Raw genomic sequence first — 13,920 nt, 5'->3', positions numbered from 1 at the left:
TCGCTCATGGGCTGTCGCCATGCTCAACCCACTCTCAATGACACAGCGAGTCACCCGGGCACGTCAAATGGAAGACACTTAACATGAGTGCAGGCCTGCCACTAACATAGTGCTGAATCACATTAATAAGCATAGAAGAAAGGAATAAATGGCTGCCATGTCTTCAAGAAACGTATCCAGCTTTATTCCATACCTCTTGTGTCCATTCTCGACGACTCTCAACCACCAAACTGCATCATCGTTGTTTCCTTCCTACTGCCTTCATTTCTGCTCATGCATTCATCCCCTCCAACCTTTGCCTCATGTCGCCTCTCTCCTTCCTCCTCGTCTTCCTCCTGATCAGCCTCCCTCCTTCCCTCCAAGCTTCTCTTTCCCCTCCCAGAGGTAATCAATATAACTCATGGTCAATTTGTTCATTTCTCAGTTCTTTGTAAATGGTTATGTTGTTGTGATGAAGGTTTCAGCATAAACTGCGGTTCCAAGAACGTGGAGAACATTGGAGGCATCGAGTGGATCACCGATGATAGCTTCGTCAAAGTTGGGAATGCAACCGATCTAAACATTCCAGGCATTGTTCCAGTACTTTCATCCCTACGCTACTTTCCTGACAAATCCGCTCGGAAGTACTGTTACGTGATCCCAGCAGCCAAAGGCGCAAAGTATTTGATCCGAACGACCTACTACTACGGGGGCTTCGACGGAGGCAACGAGCCACCGGTGTTCGATCAGATAGTGGGAGGCACTAAATGGAGCACCGTCGACACGTCGGAGAACTACGCGAAGGGCCTCGCGTCTTACTACGAGATCATCATGGCTTCACCGGGGAAGACGCTGAGCGTGTGCTTGGCGAGGAACGAGCACACCATGTCGAGCCCTTTCATATCTGCTCTCGAGGTGCAGCACTTAGAAGGCTCCATGTACAACTCCACCGATTTCGCCATGTACGCACTTAGCACAGTCGCTCGCCATCGGTTCGGTCACGGCGGCCAAATCACAAGGTAATCGAGCTACATCAATCACTGCGTGAGAACACAAGTTGGAGTAGCTCTGCTGCAACAATCTTTCATTAGAATTTGACAGTAGAAGATGCTAAATGATAAGTATTGTCAACTAGCTATCCGGATGATCCATTCAACCGGTATTGGGAGCCATTCGTGGATGCCAACCCCGTGGTGGATAGCCAGACGAACGTGACCTCGTTCGAGTTCTGGAATCTACCGCCGGCAATGGCGTTCCTAAAAGCACTGACGACAAGCCGGGGCAAGAATCTTACGATCCAGTGGCCTGCAGTGGCGCTACCTAACGCAAGCTACTATCTGGCGTTGTACTTCCAGGACAACCGGAGCCCGAGCCCTTTCAGCTGGAGAGTATTCGATGTTTTGGTGAACGGGAAGACTTTCTACTCCGGCCTCAACGTTTCCACCGGCGGTGTCGTGGTCGTCGGGGACAACTGGCCGCTTTCGGGGCTGACAGAGATCAAGCTGACCCCTGCCGTGGGTTCCCCTGTTGGGCCAGTGATCAACGCAGGGGAACTCTCCATGGTAGTCCCCCTGGGTGGAAGAACGCTCACCAGAGATGGTAATCAAGAGATTCTGTAATGCTGAAGAACAAACACAAATCTTTCTCATCTAATCCGTTCTCTCCATTTCGTGTTCTGTGCAGTGATTGCAATGGAGGCGTTGGCGAGAAGCTTTGACAACCCTCCAGCAGACTGGAGTGGAGATCCTTGTTTACCTCGACAGAGTGAGTGGACTGGCTTGACGTGCTCCGGAGGGAAAATTATGCGAGTAGTCTCAATGTGAGCTCAAAACACCATCACCGGGCATGACCGCTTTTGTGTTTGGATACGAGGCCTTTGAGCAACAAGATATTGTTTTCTTGCAGGAATCTGACAAATTATGGGATCTCCGGATCACTACCTAGCAGCATAGCCAAGTTAACTGCAATCTCAAGCATGTAAGCTTCTTCAATTGCTTTTACCATGTCAGAGTTGCACTTCCATCTGCAACAAAACTAGTGTTGCAGTATAATGAGGTCTATACAGTGAGACGAATGACAGTAATGTGGTTCTTGTAGTTGGCTTGGAGGGAACAAACTCTCTGGTCCTATACCCGACATGAGCTCACTCAAACATCTAGCTTCTCTGTAAGCTCCAACAAGAAAGCATTTCCTGTTTCCTCAGTTCATTACTTGGTCTTCTTCCTTATCCTGGATAATCCTGTTTGCCAAATGAAGGCACTTGGAAAACAACCAGCTGAGTGGAACAGTTTCTCCATCACTAGGATACCTTCCGAGACTTCAAGAGTTGTAAGTAAAGGAATTCTCACTCTGCATGATTATCAAAACCACAGACTCATCCTTTACTAACAGATTTCATTCTTTGTCAAGATATCTGCAGAACAACGATCTCCAAGGTCCACTTCCAGACAGTCTAAAACAGAGAAAGGGAACCATTGTTCAGTGAGTTCTGTTGTTAGCTTTTCATCTTCCAATTCAACTAAACCTTTCCCTGCTGCCAAACACCTGAATCTGGCAACTTAACAGGGTGTCTCCTGGAAACTATGGACTCTGATCTCTGGACGAACGAAAAGCGTCACCAGAATGCAGCAAAGCGCTTTGTCATGTGAAGGTTTTACTGAGATCATGGTCTGTGGCTGCTTTTGTTGTCGTTGTACATGTTGCAGCAAAGATTTGCCCAACTTTAGCTCATTAGAGAGACGCTGTTGTGGATCTCTCAGCCGCTGTTCATCCTTGTTTTGCTTGTAGTTGAACTTGATTGCAAATGTTTGAATTGGCTGCAGTATATATACATTTTTCCATTGTTTTCTTGGCAATTGTTGATGCTTTACGATTAGCTCTACTGATATGAATTGTGCCGAATTCTTCAACCTCATAATTGTACTACTATTGTGCATACAATTGGAGTTGCTGAAGCCGAAACGCAGCCAAACAAAATGCATCCAATAACAAAAAAGACCCTAAATTCTAATAAAAATGGTCATTACACTCTTGATACTATAAAAAAACGTAAATATAGTGAAAAGCGGTATTTGTGGGTTGACGTCTGCTTTTGTATAACCCGTGTTGGCGGGACCCAGCCGTGGACCCGGAAAGTTTGGCCTGTGAGAACACGAACTAACACTTGTGCCGCGTGACAAGAAATGGTAGGAGAAACACGTGGGGGAAGAAAAATATACCACGGTTTGCGTCATTCATGATCTTATGGTGGTGCCTGTTTGGTCGGAACCATTTGCGAATCTGTTTCCAGCTCCTACACTAGCGACTTTTCGAAGGGGACCCATGGTGAGCTACGCGTATCCCGGCCAGTCGTTGCAGGGGTAGTAAAGCGGGTAATAGCAGACGCCTTCGGAAAGCTATCACTTTGCTGCGCTGGGGTTCCATTTCGGTGAGGGATCTCCGTTCATCAAGATCACAGATCAAGTGCCGACAAACGAACGGTCATTAAACCGCTTAAAAGAAACCCCTTATGCTGTTATCTGGTTGGGTGCATTACCCTCCGCGAAGCCACCTCTTCTCGTTCTCATCGGAGCATAGGAGCAACTCCGATGGGGGAGGGTTAGGGGTTAGTGGAGGAGATGACTTCTCTCTTCTTCCTGTTGGATTTCTCAAACCCTAACCATGGCCCTCGCCAGCCCTAATTCCTTTCTCTCCAAGCCCCCATCCGCACCTCTTCTCCGCTTCTCTTCCCACTCCCTCCTTCGCTGCCGCGCCGCGGCGGACGCCTCCGACGCCGCTGCCACCTCATCGGATTGGTTCCGACCCCGGCGCGACCCGCCTGATGGAGGAAGAATGGCCGCTCGGGACCCCGGGATTCGGGTTAACGCCAAGGAGGAGAGCAAGAGCCAGAACAACGACGGCAAGAAGAAGAAGAAGAAGTGGTGGTGGTGGTCTCGGGACAGGGAGAGCTACCTGGCCGACGATTCCGACGCCCTGCCGCTGCCGATGACCTACCCGGATTCGTCCCCTGTGTCGCAGCAGGAGATCGACCGCCGGCTCCAATGTGATCCCGATGTCCAGGTTGCAGATTGTACTTGTTTATTTCTAGCTTTGCTGGATCGGTTTCGGTAACTGTGAGGTCCTTAGTCATCTTTGTTCTTCTGTCCTGGAAGGATTGTAAACCTATGGTGTACGAATGGACGGGGAAGTGTAGGAGTTGCCAGGGGACGGGGTTCGTTAGCTACTACAACAAAAAGGGGCGTGAGACGATCTGCAAATGCATTCCTTGCCTTGGAATCGGTACGTACAATTCCTTCTTCCGTTTGACTTTCTTTTTTTTTTTCTCTTTTTCATTTGGGTTTAGATTTGGTTGGATCCTAAAATGAGGCTGTTTCAACTACTATAATTATTGATTTAATTTTCATCTGAATAGAAATTTATGAAGAAGTGGAAGCTAGAAGTGCTAGAGACATACACTAAAGAAGCTTACCATTTTGCTTAAGCTTTTTTTTTTCTTTCCTTAAATGTATTTTATTTCATTATAGGTGAGGAAAGAGGAAATTAGTGGATTTTATTACTTCATCTGTCCAATTCTTTGGTCAACCATCTCTCATAGATAATGTAGGAGGGAATTACCCTTATTGATTCCCTGCAAGTATGAAGACCCTAATTCAGTTCCTCAGGAGTCTGGAGAAGTCACTACCTAAATTTCTTATACCTTGCATAGTCCTTGGTTACTTGAAATCTGGGATGCATTGGTTTATGATATGGTTACGTGTTATGCCACTTACCTGGGTTTGCAGTCTGTGAGAGTAGGAGTAGTTAGTGTTCTTTCTTTTTCTCGAGGTCAATGTGCATATTGAATCACTTAAGTCATTTGTTACATTAGATAAAACCCAACTAACTTTGCCCCAAGAATATTAGTTCAACTGAAAATAAACACAACTCCACCCCTGAACTAAATCTTGCCAAATTAGGCTTTATGATGGAACCATGGTTGCATCAAATCATCTCAGGTTCATGTTCCATTAGATTTCTTTCATCAAGTTTAAAAGAGTTCTTAAGCCACTAGGGCTAGGAACTCTTGTAAGTTCGTCTTTATAATTAATTTCATATATTTCAAATTTAGAAGAGTTCTTTAGCTACTAGGAAGCTAGTTTTTAAAATTTTGATGTCTCTTTTAGTTAGGAACTAGAAAACTATGGGATATATGATATCGGAGAAGTCTTCTTGTTACAGGTGTTTTATAAGTGAATGCTAATTTTGTAATGTGTTATATGCCAAAATATATGAGAAAGTTAATGAATTAAGGTTCTTTGCTCTTCCACCATGTGAGCTTCTGTCATGGCATGAGTCCATTAATGCCAATGTTTTGTTTAGGAAACATTAATTCCAGTGTATGTGAGGCATATTGGTCTGGAGTGAGTTGGGCTTAAGGTCTCTCCATAACACTTATCCATCTTCTCCTTTCTGTTTCATTGTTTGCTATTTGCCACCGTTTTCTGCATATTTGTTGCATTCGATGGACAATGACACTTGTGCTTTTTCATTAATCGCTTGACAATAATGCTGTGCTCGATCAGGTGAAATGAGATTATAAATAATTTCTGTAATCTGTTTTCTCCGTGTTGTATAAGTAACTTATTTTGGTTTAGACTGAGTTGGAATACTATTAAGTAATTGAAAATCAAACTATTGACTTCTCGGATTTTTTTGAGGTTCTGAATTTTTCCACTTTTTGAATCGCCGCTGATTCTTTGAAGGCTATGTAAAGGTTTGTTATATTGTGACATGATAGACTATGGAGTCTTTGAATTGAAATTTTAGATTTTTTTTTTCTGCCATATGATTGTGATGCTTAAAACTCCTGGTGCTAGGTAAGTAGGTAACAACCAACAAATCCAGTATTATATTTTTCCCATGATTCTTCATTTCAATCTTGTTGCTTTTCTTGGAAAATTCCCTTTATACAGATTCCTACACATTCTGATTTCAAACAGGTAAAACATCTGGTAGCATTTTTGCTTCCACAAATTGAAAATGTTCGATGCTTATCAATCAAATTCTTTGCTGCCTGAATTTCCAGCCACTTTGAGTTCCCTTATTTTCTTTGTTTTGGGGTTTAAGATATATTGGTTAAGCCTTACCTTTTAGTCATGGGTTCCTATATTGCAAAAACAGAAAAAAATGTTTCCCCAAAATTCTAAACTCATAGGTTCTTAATTTTCCAAATTCACATCTGAAATAAAAATCCAAAGAACACCTTTGTCCAAACTTGGTCTTTTAGATCCTTTTGTTCAACAAAAGTTCAACATGGTTCTTTTCCTATATCATCATGATCCGTGATATCTTCTAATATTTATATCCACATCAGTTGATTGAAAATCTATAATTAACAAGAAGTGACATGTTATGTTTGAGCAATTTCGGTTTATATACTGGAAACGGAACAAAGTTAAGTGTCTGAACTTTTCTATAAGGGGTGTGCTAGTGCACAAGGCTTCCGTCAATGCTGGGACTGCGGACGATCAATATACACAGTCTTATCTTTAAATATTTAAAGTGTCTGAATTTTTCTAAAATGAGAATTAATTATAACTTGGTGACCAGTGCTTTGGCACCAAACACTTACCGAATTTACTGAATTTGCTGTCTTAGTTTTATTTGCCAGCATGCAGTTTCCAATGCCAAACACATGTATAGTAGAATTAACTTTTAATGTAGAGAAAACAGGCATATATGGCCATTTGAATATCTGCCTGTCTTCTCTTATGTGCATTAACATTTCCTGCCTATTAAGGTCAGCTAGTCTCCTATTCCAAAATTGTGAATGTGATGAAACTTTATTCATGGTTCCAACTTGACCAATGCTGGAATGCGCTTTGCTGGATTTGTTTCTCCTCTCCTTTTTATTTTGTTAAGATCACATTAACCAAAGCGGACCTATAAGAGGTGCTGCTGGAGGCAAGGAGGGTTCCATGGTAGATCCTTCTGGACACAAAAGTGGTTCGTGAAGCATTTTAAATTCGAAATTATCTGATTTTGTATTTATGAAACTTATATTGATTGCGCCAATATATTACCTTTTCTTTTTCGTTATGTTCGGGTGATATATTTTGTATTTCTAAATATTGTTGCTGTCTGTGTTATTGTTTGACACATGAACATTTTGAACACTTAACAACACATCTCTAAATCTCACATTCTGGTTGATCGTTATTTAGGATATGTCCAGAAAATAACAGCACGCGAGGACATCGATGTGATGGAAGATTTGGACAATGGTAAACCACCTTAATCCATTGCCTTCTGTTGCCATGGCAGCAGCATTTCTTGTTTACAATGATGAGTAATTTTTCATCAATGATCTTTAAGATTCCTTTATGAATTGGGTGTAGAAGCATTATTCACGTTTATTAATGAGATTCCCATGTATCTTCCACAACAGGCATATTAGAGTTTTATATATATATATATATATATACTTGATAGCCTAAAAGATTCTGGTTCTGAGTTTTCAAAGGGTATGGTGAATCACTTCCTTGGCAGTCCCATACACAACTAATCGGATAGATCAAGGTGGCTTTTCTTTGGGCAAGGGAAAGATGACATGGGCTGTGCTGCCCAAACTTGATTTTAAGATGCAAGGATGTCAGGTACATCACTCTTAGTAAGCATTACTGCATTATCATCCTTGTTTTTTGTTTTTCCTTTTTTCTTCTCAAACCTGATATCCTGAAGGATTCTTCAAGCTATCATTTTTCTTTCCTTTAAACTATCATCGATCATTATTCCTCCAAACCATTCCAGCCAATGTATATAATAACATTGATGACTTTGGAAGTGCATTGGGGTTGGGGGGTGGGGAGAGCATAGAACTCACAGGCCCAAAGGACTCCATTGCAATCATCTGATAAGCGCAAAGACTCCTTTCCCCATGAAGCTCCTCAAAGGAGGAATCCTTGCCGCCACGAGGGGAGACCAAAGGAGAGAGAGGACTCGCTCCAGGCCACGAGCTCCCCTTTGCCAACGGAGCAGATTCATCACTATTATAAGCACTGCTCCACTCGTTCTGGGCATGTGGGGTGACAACCATAGTGTTTGTTGGGGGAGTAAAAGCTCTGGTTTTCTGAAATCTACCTTGGACTTGTGTGTCGCTTACTGAACATAGGCATTGGTTGAAAAGATAGAAAGAGGGATTGCTTCCAACTTTAAAATCACCAATATGCCTGTCCTACAGAATCAGTATGCTTCATTGTTTTAGCTTCAGCATCCTTCACCAAGGTTAACGAGGCACAGAAACAATGAATACTATACTACTTTAGGATGGTGGGGGTGCAATTGGCAGTCTCACTTGAACGTTTCACATGTGTGTATAGTATAGTAAAATAGTTAGGTAGTAAGGGAAGGTGGTAAAGGCGCCATTCATGTGCCCACATGGAGCTCCCGATCTCCACACCCCAAGAAGGCAGATCACAAGGTTTGATGGTATTATAATCCAAGGAAAACAAGCAGAACCTTGTCGTAGTTTGCTCCGAGTAATATACTTCATAGAGTAGTATGCATGTATATATGTACATAAAGAAGAAGAGAATAAAGAGTTCAGAAGAAGAAGAAGAAGAAGAAGAGGTTTCTTGTTCTTGTGATGAAAACGGAGGGAGAGATCTCTGGGTTTCACGTGGTCTTATCGAGCTGTCCACATCGCCAGCTCACGTCTTGCTAATGACAAATGAGTCAAAGGCCAGTCAATGGAAACTCCATCTTCCTTTCCTTAAAGTAAGCTTGCGAATCTCTTGGGACCAAATGCTGGGATCCCATCCATGACCTCTCTCTCTCTCTCTCTCTCTCTCTCTCTCTCTCTCTCCTTCCCAAGCCAGCATTAGGAATCCAACACAATAATACGAACAATGCATGAATAGCCATCCTGCACTTGTTTGGATCCTTCAAATTGTAGGTTTTCCGACATCATTTTGGTTTATAATAGCCTCTTGTCATGATGACTACCGAAAACATGTCTCAATTAACTTGTTTTGCGAGCTACCAATTAGTTTCATGGTGTTTGCCAGAACGTTGTCTTTTGTGAACTGCGACCACCTAAATTATAATTTCATGTTGCATAAACTGCTCGGTCAACCTTCTTCCGAAGAAAAACTTGATGTGGGCACAGCAGTCAGCTTGATGGCACAAAAGACAGCAAGATTCAGCTCATACTAGTGAGCTACTTTTCACTGTTCTTACTTGAACTTGCAGTTTAGATCATTGCTTTGGTTTCGCCTACCTACTCTTCATGCATTGATGCAGTTAAAGATGATGATGCCACAAGGAAGGTTTTAGCTGATGCATTAAAGTTGATCGAGTCCACCAAAAACCTATGACAGGCAGATATCATCTGTCGATTCCATCTCACAACTAAAACTCTTGTTTCTGAACAATGTATGTAGTCTCTGAAACAAGCTCGTGTCGATCCATAAATCATCATTCCTTTCCATGGGAGATGCATCGGTTGCTGATTTATTAGCATTCCATCGAGTCGGAACCTATTGATTAGGAATAAAGATTTGCTACCTTATCACGATGTATAACTCTCCAGCTTCCACCGACACCTTAATCGTCTTCTACAAGGGACCACAACAAGGGTTGCATCTTTCTTCCTGTGAGTTCATTCAGAGTGTATTGTAGACCTCATACTATCCCTCCAATCTTTGTACTCTTTGTATACTGCAACGATACATGGCCATGGCGAACCAAAGCGTTAGATGGTTAATCAACAGTCATTGACAGTTCTAGATGCCACCCTAAACATATTCAACAGTACATGTCATGCAACCATGTCAGAACTCTCAGCCCTCTCTCTCTCTCTCTCTCTCTCTCTCTCTCTCTCTCGCTATATATATAGTCTATCCCAAGTAGAGGAGGCATCGGCGTTCGCATAGCCATCGCTTGGTTGATACACTGAGAGGGTATCTGCTTCTTGGGAGGAAGCATTTTGGAGGAGTTGTCTGGTGATGGCATGCATCAACATGGTCAACTCGGAGCACCAGGGACTCCGCGGCGTGCCGGCAGTGCCACCGCCGATCGGCCCCCGCATCTCCTTCTCCAGTGACTTCGTCGTGGAGCCGCCCGCGGCGCGGAACCCCGGGCCTCCTCCCGATCCCAACTTCGAGTTTGCGGTCGGCGGGGACTCGATGATCGACGCCGACAAGCTCTTCTTCAAGGGCCGGCTGCTACCTCTCAAGGAGAGCCACCAGTGCGGGCCGCAGCGGATGACCACCCTGAGGGAGGAGCTTCGGGCCAGCGAGGAGTGGGAGCGGCCGCTGAGGGGATCCATCAAGTGGAAGGAGCTCCTTGGGCTCAAGAAGTCCCACTGCAGCTCGGCCGCAAAGAAGAGCGACAAGCCTGTGCAGGTCTGTGCATGTTCTAATCCTCCGAATTAAAAGAACTAACTTGATTTCTCGAGCCCTTTATCCTGAAGTCAAACAGGACTTTTAAGGATTACAGTGTAATCGCACAATATATATCTTTTGATGGCCCTCTTTAAATCTTATGGATCTGCAAAACCTATGTAGATTATGACACCTGATGGAATTTGGTTATCTGCTCTGTATCTTACAGGGGGATGTATGAGGCCATGTATGGCGCACATGAAACTGTTCATGGTGCCAAAGCAGCGGAGACAGAGGTCGGGGAAGTGTCATGACTAGTTTTCCTTCGTCTTCCAAATCTTGTTGATGTTGTTGTTCCTAGTTAAGGTGGAGCTGCTGGTTGGTCTAAGTACTGGAACTTGAGTGGGAACTCCTATAGTTCTTCCTGGTGGGGAGTGAGGTGGAGCAGGCCAATTGAGGAGTTCCTGTAGCTTGTGAGGGAATTGGTTTTACTCTCTCTCTCTCTCTCTCTCTCTCTCATGTGGATCGATCTGTGTAGTTTGAGCAGGAATTACTGTACTTCCAACCAGGTTGGTGTTTAACAGTTTACTATTTCTTTTCTTCTTTCACTTTTGTACAAATGTTTGGACGTGGGAAATTGATTTGTGGGAATCAGATGAAGGCTCTTTCAGTAGCTCTCGTCCTGCTGCAGTCTTGTTGGGTCTGTCTTGGTTGGGGAACAGTCACGCGTTTGTCCTTTGGCTTGAGCTGTGTGAGAAGCAAAAGATGACAAAGGGAGACAGGGACTGAGGAGCTAATACAATATTTGGGTATTCACTTCCTGGATGTGAAATTTCTTTCATTGTTCTTGGTATCACCACACTGTGTGACCATTGCCTTTCCCCTCAAGAAGACAAAAGTAGGGGATGCAATGTGTTGGAAATTAAGTGAGGGGAAGGGGGGAGGGGGATGACAACTAACTACTGTTGTCTGAGGAAACTAAGAAAAGGATGCCACTTGAGAAAAGGATGTATCTCTTTTTATTGTTTTCTTCTTTGATTGATTTCAGTCTGAATGTTTCGGTAGAAAGGATCAAAATGAATCTTTATGTGTAGAGGAAAAGGAAGGAGGAGAAGAGTAAAAGCATCCTGCTGAATTGAGTTGACATTTGAATGCAATGCAAGGATCATTACCATGTTGTAGCTGACCATTTTCCCAGATTACCATCATAAAATCCATGACACTTGTGAAGTGTTGTTTGGAGACATGTTGCTAAGAAGGATTCAGATATGCTGGATGAGGCTCTTTCTATGTGACAAGGCACATTATTTGGGTGAATGATGGAGGGTCAATTATATATTATTTTTTATAATTAATTATTTTTAATATTTTAGTCTTTATACTTTCAAAAATTATATACGAAAGTGAAACACTTAATCCTATTTTTTTATCTTTAATCTTATGAAATTATCTTTTTAATCCGGTATAAGGATCTCAATATTTTATTTTCGTAACTATAGATATTTGAATGTAACTTTTAAAAGTATATGGATCGAGATACTAAAGGTAAATAACTATAGGGATAATATGTAATTAGCCATTAATCTGCACCTCAATGAGATTACTGTTCCTTTGTTACTTGAGATTTCTATCCTTCTCTACTTGCCCTTTTCTGTGGCTTAATTCATGTCTCACAAAAAAGGCAATCCACACACACTATGATAGCTGAAGTGATAACTATAGCATGATGAGAATTATTGGAAAGTAGACATCAATTATTATGGATCGATCTTAATATTTTCACCCGACAACTTTTGTGTTTAGTTTCATGTTGGTCGGAAAGACGGAGAGCAAAGAAGTAATGAAGAATCAAATACCACAGCTCTGGTAGTGATGGAACTCATCAGATAGCATCCACCGTGGGTCCAATAAGATCATATTTAGTCGGAGAGCCAAAAGGCTCTATTTTAACCATTGAAGTTTAGTCTATAACAGATCATTCCATCGATGACTAATGATGCACCTTATCATCAGTCTATCTTTATCATAAGGACTATTTAGTGAGCTTGCCAGATATGCTATGAGACGATGTATGTTTCTCGAGTTCATTAGGGTTCCCTTTCAGTGTGAATCTCTTCCAATTTTTGATTTCCTATCATTTTCTAGTGCATAAACATTTTCAATCATCCAAATCTTATGAATAGGGTTAATTATATATTATATTTATAATTAATTATCTTTAATATTTGGATCATTATACTTAAAAAAATTATATTAGCATCTAGTTATAAAAGTAAAATATTTAATCTTATTTTTTCTCATGTTGTTTACTTTACTGATGAAAGATACCACACCTATCACATGCAAAAATTGAGCTAAAAATAAAAATAAAAAGATAATTTTATTATAAAAAATATTAAGTTAACATAAGAATAACTTTTGTGAAAGTTTCGCTATCCTCCCTCCGACTTCATCCTTCCGGACGGCCAACCCAACGATGGCTTTAATGGTAATCCTCATCTCTTATATCATCTCATTTCTCCTGCTTTGCTATTCTTCCAAATAGCCTACCAAATGATGGCATCAGTGATGATCCTCATGTCTTACATCGTTTTATATCCTCCCATCCGGCTTCGCTATTCACTTGGACGACCTACCTAGTGGCTTCGTTGTCTTTGTACTTGTCACTATTGTCCTTGGACTTCATAGAGGTTGGTGGTGATTCTCAAATCTCTTTTGGAATGCCATGGTCAATAAAGAACCATCAGCATTACGCAAGAAGCGCTAGATAGGATAGCGAAGCAGGAGAAATGAGACGGTGTAGAAAATAAGGATCACTACCGATGCTACCGTTAGGTAGGCCATTCGGAAGGATAGCGAAACCGAAAGGAAGGATAGCAAAACAGAAGAAATGAGATGATACGGGAGATAAGGATCCCCATTGATGTCACTATTAAATAGGTCATTTGAGAGGATAGCAAAGCCGAAGGAGAGGACGAAACCGGAGGGAGGATATCGAAGCCTTCATAGAAGTTATCTTTATATAAAATTAATATTTTTGGATGGTAAAGATAGTAAAGTTATCATTTTATCTTTATTTTAACATCATTTTTGCGTAATATCTTTCATAATTATGATAGGATTAAATATTTTACTTTCATAATTATAAAAAGATTAAGATAGTAAAACTAGCTAACTACTAAATATAATTAACCATAATGAATAAATGAGTCAAGCCACTCCAAATCAATTTTCTTTCCTCAACTGCTGAATTTAGCACCACTCAGTGATGAGGTTCGACTCTCACAATCTTCCAAAATAAGTTATTTCCTAGCAAACCTTTTAAAATACCAATGACATACTAAGTAATGTAAATTCAGGCACTCAGAAAATATGGACTAAACACTCACACAATGATATCATGATGCATTATTGGGAGCTAATCTGAACAAATCCTGCTGTCTTGATGGACCTCCCAGAACAGCCTTCTTTTGCAGCCTTGATTTATGTCGTCGATGCTATCTATCATTGACAAAGACACTTATATTGCCGACTGAATTCTACTGACATATCTGGTCTGTATTAAAATAAGATGTAAGCT

General features: G+C 41.7%; 3 protein-coding genes across 4 annotated transcripts; all 3 read left to right on the top strand.

Annotated features, from left to right (window-relative positions):
* The first annotated feature begins 213 nt into the window (after positions 1 to 213).
* LOC103977531 (probable LRR receptor-like serine/threonine-protein kinase At1g67720) lies at positions 214 to 2,819 on the top strand. Its single transcript, XM_009393078.3, has 9 exons — positions 214 to 384; positions 458 to 998; positions 1,115 to 1,578; positions 1,663 to 1,798; positions 1,885 to 1,956; positions 2,077 to 2,145; positions 2,236 to 2,307; positions 2,389 to 2,460; positions 2,545 to 2,819. Exons 1-9 carry the CDS (start codon positions 303 to 305, stop codon positions 2,570 to 2,572), a joined length of 1,536 nt encoding a protein of 511 aa, XP_009391353.2. The 5' UTR covers positions 214 to 302; the 3' UTR covers positions 2,573 to 2,819.
* Positions 2,820 to 3,509: 690 nt separating this feature from the next.
* Positions 3,510 to 7,643, top strand: LOC103977530 (protein disulfide-isomerase SCO2). Of its 2 annotated transcripts, none has more exons than XM_009393077.3 (4): positions 3,510 to 4,038; positions 4,131 to 4,257; positions 7,182 to 7,241; positions 7,507 to 7,643. In XM_009393077.3, exons 1-4 carry the CDS (start codon positions 3,640 to 3,642, stop codon positions 7,626 to 7,628), a joined length of 708 nt encoding a protein of 235 aa, XP_009391352.2. In that variant the 5' UTR covers positions 3,510 to 3,639; the 3' UTR covers positions 7,629 to 7,643. The 2 variants fall into 2 exon arrangements, with proteins under 2 accessions (XP_009391352.2, XP_065000510.1); XM_065144438.1 differs by having other exon boundaries at positions 7,481 to 7,545.
* A 1,229-nt stretch (positions 7,644 to 8,872) lies between these two features.
* On the top strand, positions 8,873 to 11,013 carry LOC135634169 (uncharacterized). The gene is made up of 2 exons (XM_065144439.1): positions 8,873 to 10,361; positions 10,570 to 11,013. Exons 1-2 carry the CDS (start codon positions 9,963 to 9,965, stop codon positions 10,579 to 10,581), a joined length of 411 nt encoding a protein of 136 aa, XP_065000511.1. The 5' UTR covers positions 8,873 to 9,962; the 3' UTR covers positions 10,582 to 11,013.
* Positions 11,014 to 13,920: the final 2,907 nt, after the last annotated feature.

This window comes from Musa acuminata, chromosome BXJ3-3 (genome assembly GCF_036884655.1).
Source record: "Musa acuminata AAA Group cultivar baxijiao chromosome BXJ3-3, Cavendish_Baxijiao_AAA, whole genome shotgun sequence".
Lineage (NCBI taxonomy): Eukaryota > Viridiplantae > Streptophyta > Magnoliopsida > Zingiberales > Musaceae > Musa > Musa acuminata.
This window is presented reverse-complemented; position numbering and strand designations above follow the sequence as displayed.